Consider the following 14,678-nt stretch of genomic DNA (forward strand, 5'->3'; position numbering starts at 1 on the left):
TTCAGTGAATAAGCAAGCATTCACCGAGCATTCACGAAAAACAGACCGAGGCGATACGATTCACGCCATTGAGAAAAGGTCCTGGTCTGAGCCACACGCAAGCGAAAAGCGGCATTCACGTGTATCTCATCGGTTCGAATTATCGAGGGTTCCCTTTCTAGCGACACGTGTCGTTCTATTCTGAAAGGCCAGGGCTGAGAGCTGCCTCAGACAGAACATTCTTGTTCCGGGCCGTTTTCGGTCCTTCTATACCACGCGGGTAGGCAATGACCATATACTTTACTTGCACTCTTCCTTTGTTGCTTCCCTCTGTCTATTCTACCTTCCTTGTCAGGGGTGCCCATCACCCCCAAAGTCGTTCAAAGTCCCCCCTAAATGAATTGTTCATCATACCCCCCCTATACACACACAAATATAGTTTGCATAAACACGCAATTGTTTGAATGTGGACAATTTGATTTATTTTTTTAAAAATTAAACTTTAAAACTGATAGAATTTTACAATTATCCAGTCACTCTTAGCACAGGAACACATACAAGTGAAACTAATCGTGCCTGAGATCATCCAACACTAGCAACAGTCGAAAGGCGCATGACATTCGAAACATTTAATTGCATTTGAAATTAAAAGACTAAAGCCTGAATCACACGGAACTGGATTTCCAGTAGGAATGCTCTAGTTGACGCTGGGCTGGTTACCCATTTGCTAGTTTTCGCCTCACACGATACTTGTTACACCGTACTTGTTGATAGTATTTTGTTCCCATAATGGCGGCCGCGTGAGATGTAAACAACGTATCACTTCACACTTTTAAAATACGATAACTATTCAACCGAGAGGAATATCGGTTTTAGGTAGAAAAGAACGGCGCTGATAAAATACATACTTTACAACGTTTACTGTACACGTATGGAAGAATATTTTAGCTTTTTCAATTGTAAACACCGTGCACTCACCATAGACGGTGTAACTCGACGTGCCTTTCGTGCTGTATGTATTATACATTGTAATTGGAACAGCTAACCGAAATGATCCATGAAATGCTTTGGTGTAAAACTGTAAAGTAGTATCTGTTATAAGATTTTTGGAAGCATTTACGTAGCATTTATGCTTTCGTCTAAAGGAGACTTAAAGGTGGACGTGGACGAGCAATTTGAAGAATGTTGTAGGAGAATTACTGCTTTGTGCTTTTATTATAAAAATAAAAGTATGAACTAGAGATTGGCTCGGAAAAAAATATGGTAATCAATGCGTATCGAACAAGCTTTTTAACTCGGGTTTGCATTATTCATACATGAGATTCTCAGGATTCATTCACAAAAGATAAAAAAAAAAAGTCAAACATTTATTACTACATTTGTAATAATAAGGATTTTCATTTTCAGCTAATCATATTTGTCACGTACACATCTCATCGCTTTGCATAAATACCTAAATGTTAATGAACTGAACACGAATGCATTGCACGTCATCTCTTTACTTTTTTTTATCGAGAAACGGAGAAACTATAACATAAACAGCCAGTACTCGGAAACCACAGACAAAAGAAGCTCCTTTGCAAACTCACAGATTACTTTTACATGGCCAAACTTTGCTCTGATTGGCTGTTCCACAGAATCCAGTCGAGGAAAGCTAGTAGCAATTAGAACATGTCCTATTCCTCCAAACCAGTCAAGCAGTCAGCCAGGCGGCCATGATTACTACCTAGAAAGGCAGTTCAGCGCAAACTAGGGCATTCCTGCTAGAAATCCAGTTCCGTGTGATAGGGGCTTAAGAAAGAAAAAGCACGGCTCACTTTCATGTTTGCTACAGGAAATAGTGTTCTTGTGGAAGTTGTTAAATCATGAAGTAGATGCTGAACATCTAATAACCATAACTAAGAATCAATAAAAAGTCAATCAAACGAAAATATCCCCCCATTTTTGTGTGAAGATATGTAGAATTGGTAGGTAAACTATGATTTCCCCCAAGAAATTCTGTTCCTTGTTCTGTTTTCCTCGATTCTCTTCCACTTCTCTCGCGCTTCGCTCACGCCTTCCATTCGTTCTATGTGATCCCTGTCTCTTTCTCTCTCTGCCCATTTCTTGCTGTTTTTCTCTCTTTCTTCTTACTTTTCGCTTTGTATATATATATATATATATATATATATAATCTTCTTTCACCTTCTCCTTCTCTCTCTCTCTCTCTCTCTCTCTCTCTCTCTCTCTCTCTCTCTATATATATATATATATATATATATATATATATATATCTTTCTCCCCTTTACCGGTCTATGTTTGCCTCTCTCACATATCTCTCTCTAACGCTGCACTTTTATTTCTTTCAACTTCCGTGCTTCGTAAGTTGTTCCATTTCACTGTCATTCCCTGCTCATTTTTTTTACTATGTAGAGGTTTCGGACACATTTCGCGACAAGGTTCTCAAACTCATTTCTTCGCCTTTATTCCCTACGGGTTTAACTCTGTCAGTGGCTATTCCTTCAAATCTTACTTCTTTTAGCGTTTAATCAGCAATAGGTCTTCCCTTCGCTTTTCCGTTACTTTTAACGGTAATTCTTTTAGCGCTCATTTCTTCGAAGTTGTTTGCTTACTCCTAATTTGTTTTGCGGTTATGGTTATTTCCTGTACACAGAGGTGAGAGAGGCAACCATGGCACCGCGCTTCAGGGGGCCGCAATGCTAGATAAAAATTATTGTTTGTGTACGGTATGTTGTGAGTTTATAGGACACTAGTGCTTCCAATTAAACAACTAATCTGATTCTTCCAGACTTCATAGAGTGTTTTGACATTCTTAAAAATATGCAAAATTACTGAAATTATGTACTAACACGTTGACTGTCACAATAGAGAAAGAAAAATTCCCTGGGGCCACGATGTTTTATAACAAGAATATAATAAAAACGTTGTATACAACATGTTTCTTGATGATTTGATGAAAAATTGTTATATTTAATTATTTTATGGGCGAGAGTCATATGCAACTCACGCGGTGCAAGAATCAATTATTACGTTGCACGCCACGTCAGTTATATTTGACTCGCATCATATTTATGGTGGTTTTTTTCAAGCATTGTGTATTGTTATTGTTCTTTTCTGAACATTGTTATTGCTTTTTTTCTGAGCGTTGAGTCTTTCGTCATTTGTAACATTACTCTGTGTATCGATATCGTTCGAGGAGCTGCCCAGCAGTAATTCAAGGCCAACAGCACAATCGGAAAAATTTGAAAATACTTCATGTCACTCATTTCTTTTTTTGCTTACTTGTCAGACTTAAGTGAAATTTAAAGGCAAAATATATATATAAAATATATTTACGTACATCTACTCATCCATGCTTTTTATATTGTTTGTATTAATGGTAACAATAGCAGCATCACTGAATAAGATTTTCACGAACCATCTGTAAAAGTTTGTCCACGGGGTTTCTCGATGGCGCAGTGGTAGCGTCGTCGCCTTGTAATGAAGGGGTCCCGGGTTCGATTCCCGGTGGAGACATATAGTGGTTCGGATCCAACTTTAAACTGTAGGTCCAGTCCCGATTAGCCTTACTGTGCATAAAGTGGACTTAAACCACGAAATCAATCAATCATTGATGTGTCCCATAATCCACAACTATCAGTCACTGATTGATCTAATTATTGTCCTCTGTGACTTTACTTTACCCCAATTATTATAAAGACACCAGCAAAATTTACCTTCAGAAGGGACCATGTACCTGTGATTTTCATACAGTTGGGATCTCAGCCGCCCCCCGTGGCACTGGCAGAGTGATTAGCACATCGCGCTACGAAGCCAGGAGTCCCGGGTACGAATCCAGGCCTGGGCATGGATGTTTGTGAGTGTCCATTCATCAATTTCATCACATCATCACTCATCCCCAGTGGCGGCGATTAGGGGAAGTTGCCTCCCCACCACTTTTTGCCACATTTGCCCCCGCATTATGCTAAACCTTATATTACAAAGGGAAATATAATGTCTTGGCCCCAATTCCAGTTTTGGCACCTTGCCCCCAGTTTTGGAACCTAAGCGCCGCCACTGCTCATCCCCATCTTCGCAAATTAGACAAAAGTGGCACAAAAAGCGAAGTACAGGTAATGGACAAAATAATATGAACACCTTGGTTTGCAAAGGCCTATATACGCCGTCGTGGAAAAGGAACAACACTCAGCAGAGATTTCAACCATCTAGTGGCGATGAAAGCAAACATATCAGTCTATCAGAAGCTGGTGTGAGAGTTGCATGCGAGCAGTCAGCTATCCGTCAAATGCAGGTATGTCCGACCTTTCAGACTTCAAAAGAGGCATGATCATAGGAGCCCGCCTGGCTGGAGCATCTGTGACAAAAACAGCTACACTTGTTGGTGTAGCACGGAGCATATTGTCAACTGTTCTGACAGCCTACAGACAACATGGAAAGACAACGTCTGCAAAGGAGAATAGTGGGCGAAAAACAAAGTTATCCAAAAGGGATCGACGTGTGTTGAAGCGAATAGTGACTCGAAAGCACAAGTCAACACTGTCCAGATAACCACAGAGATGAACAATCACCTCCAGGACCCTGTATCGACGAAAACCATTCAAAGGGAGCTGCATTCTGTGAACATTCATGGCAGAGTTGCCATCCCCAAACCGTTGGTGACTCCACGTAATGCAGTGACACGAAGAAGGTGGTGCCAAGAGCACAAGAATTGGACACAGCAGCAATGGGAACATGTGATATGGTCAGACGAATCGTCTTTCACATTATTTCAGACCACAGGACGTGTTTATGTGTGGAGAACTCCTGCTGAAGCATTTGATATTGACTGCTTAGTGCCTACCGTGAAACATGGTGGGGGGTCTGTGATGGTTTGGGGGGCTATATCTTGGAATGGTGTTGGCCCACTTGTCGTCCTGCGTGGGAGAATCAACGCAGAGAAGTACTGCACCATCCTGGGTGACCACCTCCATCCCATGGTTCAGACTTTGTTTCCCGATGCATGCCCCATCTTCCAAGATGATAACGCCCCTATTCACACTGCTAGGTGCGTTGATGCATGGTTTGATTAGCACAGTGGTGAGGTAGAACATCTCATCTGGTGTCCACAGTCCCCCGATCTTAACATCATTGAGCCTTTGTGGGGTATTTTGGAGGCCAAAGTGCGTAATCGGTTTCCACCTCCAATGACACTTTCGGAACTTGAGACTGTTTTGTGCGAGGAGTGGCTACGTATTCCAGTTCACACTGTACAGGACCTTTATTTGTCTATCCCACGTAGGATACAAGCTGTCATTCAGGCAAGGGGGGCCCAACCCCCTACTAATACGCGTTTTCTGCAATTGCATTGGTGTTCATATTATTTTGTCCATTACAAAATAAAGCAAATCAATCAATCAACCAGTTGGGATCATCTTCTTGTGGAATAGTGGTGTACGGAGCTGAATCTTTGTATGTTATTTTATTACGTCGTTTTTCTGTCTCTTTAGGCGAATCCAATTTTAAATATATTCCAAAACAACACAATGTAACCCCGATGGGGATTAGATGAAATCGATGGCCATCCGCAAAATGAACACTGATATCGAGACCAGGACTCCATCCTGGAAATTATATGAACACAGCAGCACCGCTCAAAGCTCTCACTAGACTCTTGCCGGACGTTTTGTTGCAAACAATTTGATTCATTTTACTTTTTTAAATTTTATTTGGCGTCTCCTTTCTGCCACTTTTGGCTAATCGCGAAAATAAGGATGAGTGATGATGACATTGATGAAGTGATACAAAGAATATCCATACCCAGGATTCGAACCCGTGATCGCGCGCGTCGTAGCGCTGTGCTAAACACTCCATCACGGAGGTCACTTGTTGCAAAATAAAGCCTATTCCTCATTCTGGGCGAAGAGACGCAGGAAGACGTGACTAGTTTTATCAAATGCAAAAAATGATATCATGTATGGTGCGTCACCAAGGACACAGGAAAAAGGGTGACTATGATGATTAGGTTTGAATTAATGCAAGAAGAAATATGGATGTTCTGGCAACACTGCCTACATGTACGTAACCTTATCAAGCTGACACTTGACCTGATAATAGACGATTCATTTATCTCCTAGTTAGAAAACACTCATTCTACTGTCCCTGTTGCTTTGCCCCTTCATATTTATCATCACACGATTATCAGAGGGACTTGGGCTATCATTTCCTTTCGTCACACATCCAAACTCGTCGACTGCATTTTAAACGAGTCAGCTTACTCCAACAGAAGAAAATAGCATATTGAATTTTACCTACGTTAATAAACTACTCGTACATGATGCTTCATAATGGACTGGCTATCCGTGTTCCTCTCTTTAGCTTGCCCCTTCTGCTGACGTCTTCTGCCACTCATAAGCATCGTCTTCACTTAACAAATTTAATTATATCTTAGTAGTGGGGTCGGAACGCTGGAAAATATTTCACTTCCGGCGGAGAATGTGCCCTTTTGGGGCGGATACTACATTAATTCCCGAACCTAAAACGTCCCAGACCCCAAGTTTTTAAGCCTTCGTTTGTCTGTAATGGCGTCTTCAAAATGGCGGTTATCTAAAACTTCGAATACACTTACTTTGTTTCTTTAAGTTCACTTTATGCACAGAAAGCTAATCGGGACTGGAAGGAGAAAAGAAGTGAAATGCAGAAGCGACGCAAACACACAGAGTTATGGAAGAAAACTAAAGACGAAGAAGAGAGACAGAGAAGTAGGATAGCGAAACAAATAGAAAGAAATAAAAGAAGCGAGAAAGAGAGAGGGAGAAATAGAGAAACGAAGACAGAAAAGAGAAGCGACGTAATCACACAAAGGGAGAGAAGTTAAATAAAGACGTGGCAGAGAAGTAGGAAAGCGAGAAAAGGGAAAGATATAAAGAAGAGAGAGAGAGAGAAATAGACAGAAATACAGAAGAAAACTGGCAGAAAGAGAGAGGGAGAAAGAAGGAAGAGGAATAGAAGTTGAGTAAGGAATAATGTAGAGGAAACAGAAAATTGGAGGAAAACAAAACAAGAAATGATCAAGAAGAGAGGAAGCAAACACGAACGAAGTAAAAACCTGAAAAGACTATCGAAGGCTAGAAAGAAGATACAAGGAAAGAAACAGACAAGAAATTACAAATACCTACCAGGGAGGAAGGAAGGAAAAGTAGTCAATTTTTCTTACCCTCCCCCTCCCCTTCACCCTTCCTGCAGGCACTCCGTTTCCAATGACCATGAACATGGTTTTCAATATTGGTTTACAATTTAAATGATTCCAACTCAAAGTCAACAATTATATTTTTACGCAAAGTATATATTGGATAGTTCCAAATCGTCCAAAAGTAAACCAAGCTTTTCTGCAAAATCTTTTTCCTAATGTGTACTTATTATACAATATAATAAAATATTTCAGTAATTGAATTTTGGGCGTTGATTGTCATAAATGAACAAATGCATTCCGAGCTCATATTTATTTTTTATTATTATTATACATATAAAGGCAACAACTCTGCTTTTATAGTTCAAAATAATCATTTTATTGTAAAATCTATCAGGTGACAATGTGATATAATATTTGTAAACAATAATAGTGTGTAAGTTTTTTAATAAGATTGCGCATTTAATGAGAAGCACAATTTTCAGTTTCTGATAATTGATCATAACAAATAAAATACTGTGTATCACAGAACAATACTGTTATCGTAGTTAGAAAAGTAATCATGAACTACAAATGTTGAACACTACTGTACAATGTATCTACCTGTATGAAGGACAGCTATAAGCACTTCAATGGGCGTATATATAGTTCACGTAAAGGGGGGGGGTTCAACTTTTGGTATGATTACGGTTGCTATATTTCATAAGTGAAAATCCGGTACACGGCTGACCTGAACTTGTTCTGGGGGGGGTAGGTGCTGGACCCGACAAAGTTGTGAGTACTATATACATTTCCATTATTATATTCTTTACACTTCTTAAAAAGAAACAGAAATCTATTCAAAGTATATCATTGAGCGCAGACCCACGGAGAGAAAAGCCTTGATGAAAGTTCAGTCTGGAAAGAAAAACCTCAAGACAAAACTGTTTAGCAGCTACAGTTTGAAGTTCTTACTTGTTATTATTTCTCTCTCTCTCTTTCTAGTAATTTACAATGCAGTACAGAAAAGGAGAAAAATGCGAGCGAAGCGAGCAAGAAAAATTTTTGATCCAAATCTTTGCAAACTGAAAACAATATTGATTTAATAGGGCACGAAAAATTTCATGGGGCATCATGTCATTCTCTTTACATTTTTTTCATTTAGATTGTTTGGCGCCGAGGGCCAACTCCCGGTAAAATTTTAAATTGAGTGGGCAATTACCCCTGTGTGCCCCACTGTAGGTTCTCTTGGTAGTCTGGAAGAAATAATGCAAGAAAGACGTAAAAACTAATACCATCTTGAATGTCCTTTTGTCCTGCTACTCTTAAATTCGGCTAGCCTTACTTTCTTTTACTTAAATATTTGCCCCCCCCCCCCCCCCGAATTGATTTCCGTCCACTGCATCCCCTTTCCCCGTAGTTGCTTTCAACTTTCATCAGCTTGAAAATATAATATCGTTTAATAACGACAATAAGATTTCTCTACACTAAATTTCTAGGCGAAAGTATACTACAGGGGAATGGACATCTGGGGGGGGGGGGACAAGGATGGCCACACTTCTCCCTTAGAAAACAAATGTCAATCTAAAAGCATATATTTCACACTTATAATTTGATTTCAGTTACAGTAATTTACATTAATTATTATAATGTGAATGCGGGAATGCAATAATTTTAAATTCAAGTGGTGTTTTTTGAGGGAGCAACACTATTATCGGGGTAATATGCCCCATAAAAAAAATACATTGCTTGTCCCTCCGTGGAAAAAATCTGCGGACGTCCATGATTAGGGGGGTCAATTTTATTTTTAATATCTCGGTTAGAATACTAACATGTTCACAGTACCCCTTATCCCCTTTTGAGGTGCCCTTTTCCATTGCATGAAAACAATTTGGTTAGAACTAGTGAAGATGTTTCAAACTCCCCACAGGTTACACAGTGAAGAAACTGAAGAGCTTGCTGAAATATTTCTGTACTAGTAAATTGTAAGGTCTGTAATTTCTATAATTAGTGAATACAATTCCACAATTCATCTTGTGTCAAACAACTTGAGAATGTTACGGTGTTTCCCTGGTTTTCTCGCACTGCGTTTTTAAAAACCAAATTCCTGTAAGAAAACGCAAAGGAAAAAAAAATATGACCTATCGCGGAGATTCAGAAACTATCAGGAAATTGCAGCCATTTGGTCTGCAGTCCCATCTAGTGTGTGAAATTACGTAATTTTCTTCCCATCCGTATCCCGTCCTATACGTCTCGAAGTTAGGAGAATAAAATAAGTGCGAAGAAATTTTTATGAACAAGCCGACAGAACAGGTAATCTGGTAATTTTATTGAACCATAAGGGAGGGGGGTGGGTTGGACCCGTTGAATCCCCTCCCCCTTAAATACGCCCATGGTCACTTCTATAAATGTTAGTTACAATGGTTCTTGGTTCTTTATTGGCGTGCAATGTTAATTGGATTTTATTCATTGTCTATTGCTTTTACTATAGTTATTCTGACTCTACGTTTCGACTCATTGATTTGGTTTAGTTTACTTCGCTTTTCTGTCACTTTTGGCTAGTCGCGAAGATGAGGATGAATGATGATATGATGGATTTATCAAAAGATGCTCACAAAGAGCACCTATGCCGACACCGGGATTCGAGCCCGGGACCTCTGGCATTGTAGCACACTGCGATAACTACTACGCTACGGAGGTCGGTAAAAGTATAGACAAGGATAATGTTCGATTAAAATTGAGTACTTTAAATCACCTCCATGCCATTTGAAGCTGTGGCTTTGCTAAGCCACTCCGAGCAAATGCTGAAATAGCAAATCTTACGTGGTGTCATCCGCTTCCATTGAAAACGAAGTCATTTGATGTTTAACCCATGCAACATTTTTATGTTTCAATATTACTGCCATAGCTTGAACTCCATGGAGCTACACACACTGGTGATAGATACACTGCATGTTGTGACAAATACGACGATTTATTACAATCACTCCCACTCTAACAGAAGGTCGAAAAATGTCGAAATAACCCATTCTTGGAATGACTAGATACTATCTTGGCTGTGTCTTTACAGAACCAATAATATTTGTGTGTGTGTGAGGAGGGGGGGGGGTTAAAAGCATGACATACTGTAGTTCTTATGTGTAACTCGTCACTCAAGTTTACATACATTTATCGTTCATATCCTGAGGATAGCCAACTCTTCATTTTTGTGTTTCTCGTCGCACAAGTTAAGGCACGAATGCTACACGCAAAAAGTAATGGCTTACGAATTTACAAACCAGTCTCTCATTATCTTATTTTGTACAAAAATGGACAAAACTTTACGCATTCACTGTATCCTTTGCCGTAGCAGGTCTGTAATTTTCTTCCGGCCTTAACCTAGTCTCAAATCGAGCCTGTATTTCTTGAAGAGTCTTGTTCCTTGTCTCAGGCAGAAAGAAGAACACAAACACGATACCAAGAGCAGCCACGGCAGCGAAAAACCACAGAACTCCGTAAATTTGAATCGTAGACAAGAGCTGAGGGTAGCTCTTTACGCTTAGGAACATAAGAATGTGGGCAGAAGCGTACGCGAGGCCTCCACCAAATCCTCTGAACTCGATGGGGTATAGTTCTGCAGACATCGCCCAAGGGACAATCAGGAATCCTATTGAGCTGATGCAAACGTAGAAGAGTATGCAGCTCAGAAGTACCCAGTCTCTTTCCGTTCCCGGGGGCCGCAAGTAAAGGTACGTGCCTGCTGTCAACATGGATATCGTCATCCCGATTCCTGATATGAAAGTTAGTGGACGCCTGCCTATCTTCTTGGACACAACAGTCGATACCACTGACAAAAGAACACGCAAAGTTCCAACCACAATACTTGCCGCGTATTCGTTTAGGTTGTCCATAACTTTCTGGAAAAGAGTCACCATATAAAATAATACTATGTACACACCTGAAAACTGCTGAAAGGAGAAGAACACAAAGAGAATAACGGAAGGTTTCCAGAACGTTGGATTTCTCAGTGTGTATATTTGTTCGCGCAATGTCCGTTTCTTCCTCTCGATTCTTCGAGAATCCAAGATGGCTTCCATCTGCGAGTCCACGAGACGATTGGGATAGAACCACTTGAGCGCTGCCTTCGCTTCCATCGTTCGTCCTTTGTCTGCCAACCAGCTGGGGCTTTCCGGAAGGAACTTCATGGCTACGAGGATGATTAGAGGGAATCCAGAGCAAATGCCAGCCACTATCTGCCAGTGCACGGCTGCACCCAGAATGTATACTGCCAAAATTCCGAGAGAAACGAAAATGGCGCTCATGCTTGTTAATGTAGCACGGAGACTTGGATGTGATATTTCTGTAACGTATACTACTCCAGGAGTCACCATACCTATTGAAGAGAGAAAATAAACATATTTGTGTATGTCTTGAATTCAACAGCCATTTCATAGTTTTTTTAAGTGTTTGAATTCGTATTGTTTCATAGCCAAGAAATATCACATCTGCAGTGGGCGAATTGCTTACTTGGAGGCTTAGATGGCAGCCCCATCACCAAGACCGGGTTGTGGGCTAATAACCCGCACACTTTAGATCACACTATTAAAGAAACATCAACAAGAGGAAGTCGAAAAGGAAAAGGAAGATTGGAATATGGAATGTAAGAACCCTGCGGGAGAGTAGAAGACTACAACAGGCAGTGGTGTGCATGAAGAGTTATGGTCTAAGCATCCTACTAGGCAGGGCCGCCGTTAGGGGTGTGCGACGCGTGGCACCCAACAGTGCGTCGCGCTTTGCGCTTCCAAATCAGTTATAGCTCATATTTTGTGCAGACGCGATTGCACTCGAATAGAAGGAAGAAAAAAAACATAATTGTTGTGAAAAGAAAAGTTGCGTCATAACAAAGTTGTATTTCTGGTAACAGACAACTATGTCAACCCACCAGTGAAAATTGGCCGACAAGGATCAACGACCCATTTGTGACTCCAACTTCCCCTGATTTCCTGTCTAATGTTCGACCGAGGACAGGCATCGTAAAATGGTTATTTCTCTGGAAAATGAGGCCCAACAAATTTGAGGGTGTGCCGCTCAGCGAAAAGACAAAAACAAGAGTCGGCATCAAAGCCTTGAAGGTCCACTGGGCTCTTTACTACAACCTTTCGTGTTTACAACCGCAGCGGCAAGATGAAACCCTCTACCAAGTGCCTAATAAATACCCAATTAGTGCAAAGCAGGTAACACTCTTGTTTTCGAGAATAATGGTAGGGGTGCGGATTTGTAGTCAGCAAAAACCTCTGAATCAAATAGGCAAATAGGTACCCAAAGGATAAAAAATGCATTTCTCTGTTTTCTGACCTGATCGTGGCGACGATGATGAATGGTGATTAGATGAAATTAGGAGAATGTTATTTTATATTAAAGACATAAATGTAAGCGTACCTATTACTGTGAAGAGGGCTCCCGCGAAGTCTACTGGGTAGCGCTCTAGATTTTGGTGTTAACCCAGCATCGTGAGAACAATTAAGGAGCTACTTGAAAAGAAGCAGTAGCGGGCTCCAGTCTCGAAAGCCAGAAAATAGCGGCGATGGGATTCGATGCGCTCACCACGGGTCACCCAAAGAAAAGCTGATTGGCAGGCTGTGCCCCTAAGGCGGCTCTTGCGCCACCGAGTTATTTGTAGCAGCATTACTTGAAGAATTTTGAGATTAAAGATTAGTTCAGTTCTTTTGCTTCACTCATATCATCCCATTTTTTTTAATTCCTACGATTCAAATATCTAATTTTTAAAAAATGCACTTGCTCGAATCCTGACGTGGGCTTGGATGTTCCCCTGTGAGTGTCTCTTCTTCAATTCTATATAAGCGCCATTCATGCTCATCGTTACGATTTAACTGAAGAGGCAGAAAAGTTACGTAAAATAAGAAAAGTAGGCATAAACATAGTTTGACAACAGTCCCATTGCTGGCACAATCAATAATTTGCCTGTCACTTTTATGCACTGAAATATGACTACAGTATTTAAGCAAACCTCAGTTTACAAGAATTCATTTTCATTATGTTTTTATTTGAGCTTTTCTGCATGTATAGTAATTTCCCGATTATCTAGACGAGCAATTCGCAACACAGGATTGGCGTCAATCTTTTGTCCCTTATTTGGTGATATTCCAAGCACTTCAGATTGTAAATAGCGCTTGTAAAAAAATTAGAATTTGCCACGTCAAATTTGTCTTCTCAATAATTTTTCGAAACTCCTTGTCGGAAGAAAATATGGAATTATCAGTTTTTTAATATTGCGTTTTACTGTACTTTACGACAGTCTCAAACTTAGATATCAAATGAAAATCCTACAAAAATAAATCATAAGGAACAAACGAATACAACAAAAATTACACAATGTTATTTCACTTTTTAATCAGGGGTGTACTGTGTTTTCTTCCGCGGTTTTCCCTCCCTCTGACGTCAAACTTTACAACTTCATCCATTTCCAAAAAGGGGCTTCAGAAACAGGCCTCTCAAGGCAAGCGGTGTGCAGGTCAAAAGACCTTGGGTTGGCATATTGCCCCCCAAGATGAACGAAATAGAAAAGATCTGGAGATATGAGAACTTTATTTTTATTGCCTCTCAAACCCTCCCAGAGAAGGAACGTTTCCAGATTTTGCCCGGTTTTACAACCATGCCGAAGTGTCAACAAATTTCAAGTCATTCTTGTTTGACACAGTAGTGTGTGAGAGTGTGTAGAATCGCGATTATACGAATGTCTAGGGAATGGGACAAATTTCGTAAATTTGAATCTGGCTGGATTCTAAAAGGCTAAAAATAAAAAAAGGGGGGGCAAAAATACACGTTTTTAAAAAGTCCGAAGGGTTCCCTCGAGAAAATCTTGCTGCCTGTAAATACAGTTTCCATTTCAAATTTCGCCACGATAGACGGAAATAATGTAGATACACTTGAAGTCAAGTGTTTTAGTGTTACTGTTGATGGTGGTGGTATTACGGAGTGTGTTCGCGATATAGTCCAAGTCGACCAGTCGTATGTACCAGTGGCGGCGGTGACCTTAAATGTAGCTCGTCTGTGAACCAGGTGCCAAATGTAGGAACTAATTGCGAGGAGGAGTATGTTTCATGTTCATCTTCTGAGACTGGTGACAAATCGCCTCTGCTTTTAGATCCACGTGAGTCGACGTTAGTTTTAAACAGTTCCGAATTTGATTCAATCATTGAAAAAGACCCAATTCGCATCATAAATCATGATTACCCAATTAATGATGATAATCGATACTTTTCACCTAGACATTATAAGCGTGTTATGCAAAATGGGGAAACTGTCGACAGAAGGTGATTGATGTACTCGAAGAGGAAAGATAAGATTTTCTGTTCTTGTAAGCTGTTTGGGAAGAAGGACGGGAGCATGCTGGCAAATGAAGGCTGCGATGATTGAAGGCTAGCTATCGACTACAAAACCATGAAATATCAGAAAGTCCTTAAAAAATGGACCGAATGTGAATTTAGACTGCAGAAAAACATAACTATTGATGAGCAACAGGGACTGATGATTTCACAGGAAAAGCAGCACTAGC

At 40.3% G+C, this 14,678-nt stretch overlaps 1 protein-coding gene across 1 annotated transcript in view; it reads right to left on the reverse strand.

Annotated features, from left to right (window-relative positions):
- Positions 1 to 7,486: 7,486 nt before the first annotated feature.
- LOC145998814 (facilitated trehalose transporter Tret1-like) overlaps positions 7,487 to 14,678 on the reverse strand; it is a 104,047-nt gene continuing 96,855 nt past the window's right edge. Inside the window, exon 6 of the mRNA XM_083135454.1 lies at positions 7,487 to 11,495. Within this exon, the coding sequence (XP_082991580.1) occupies positions 10,444 to 11,495 (1,052 nt within the window). The 3' untranslated portion in view covers positions 7,487 to 10,443. The remainder of the gene's footprint in view (positions 11,496 to 14,678) is intronic.

This window comes from Lepisma saccharinum, chromosome 14 (assembly GCF_977018435.1).
Source record: "Lepisma saccharinum chromosome 14, izLepSacc3.1, whole genome shotgun sequence".
NCBI classification, from domain to species: Eukaryota; Metazoa; Arthropoda; class Insecta; order Zygentoma; family Lepismatidae; genus Lepisma; species Lepisma saccharinum.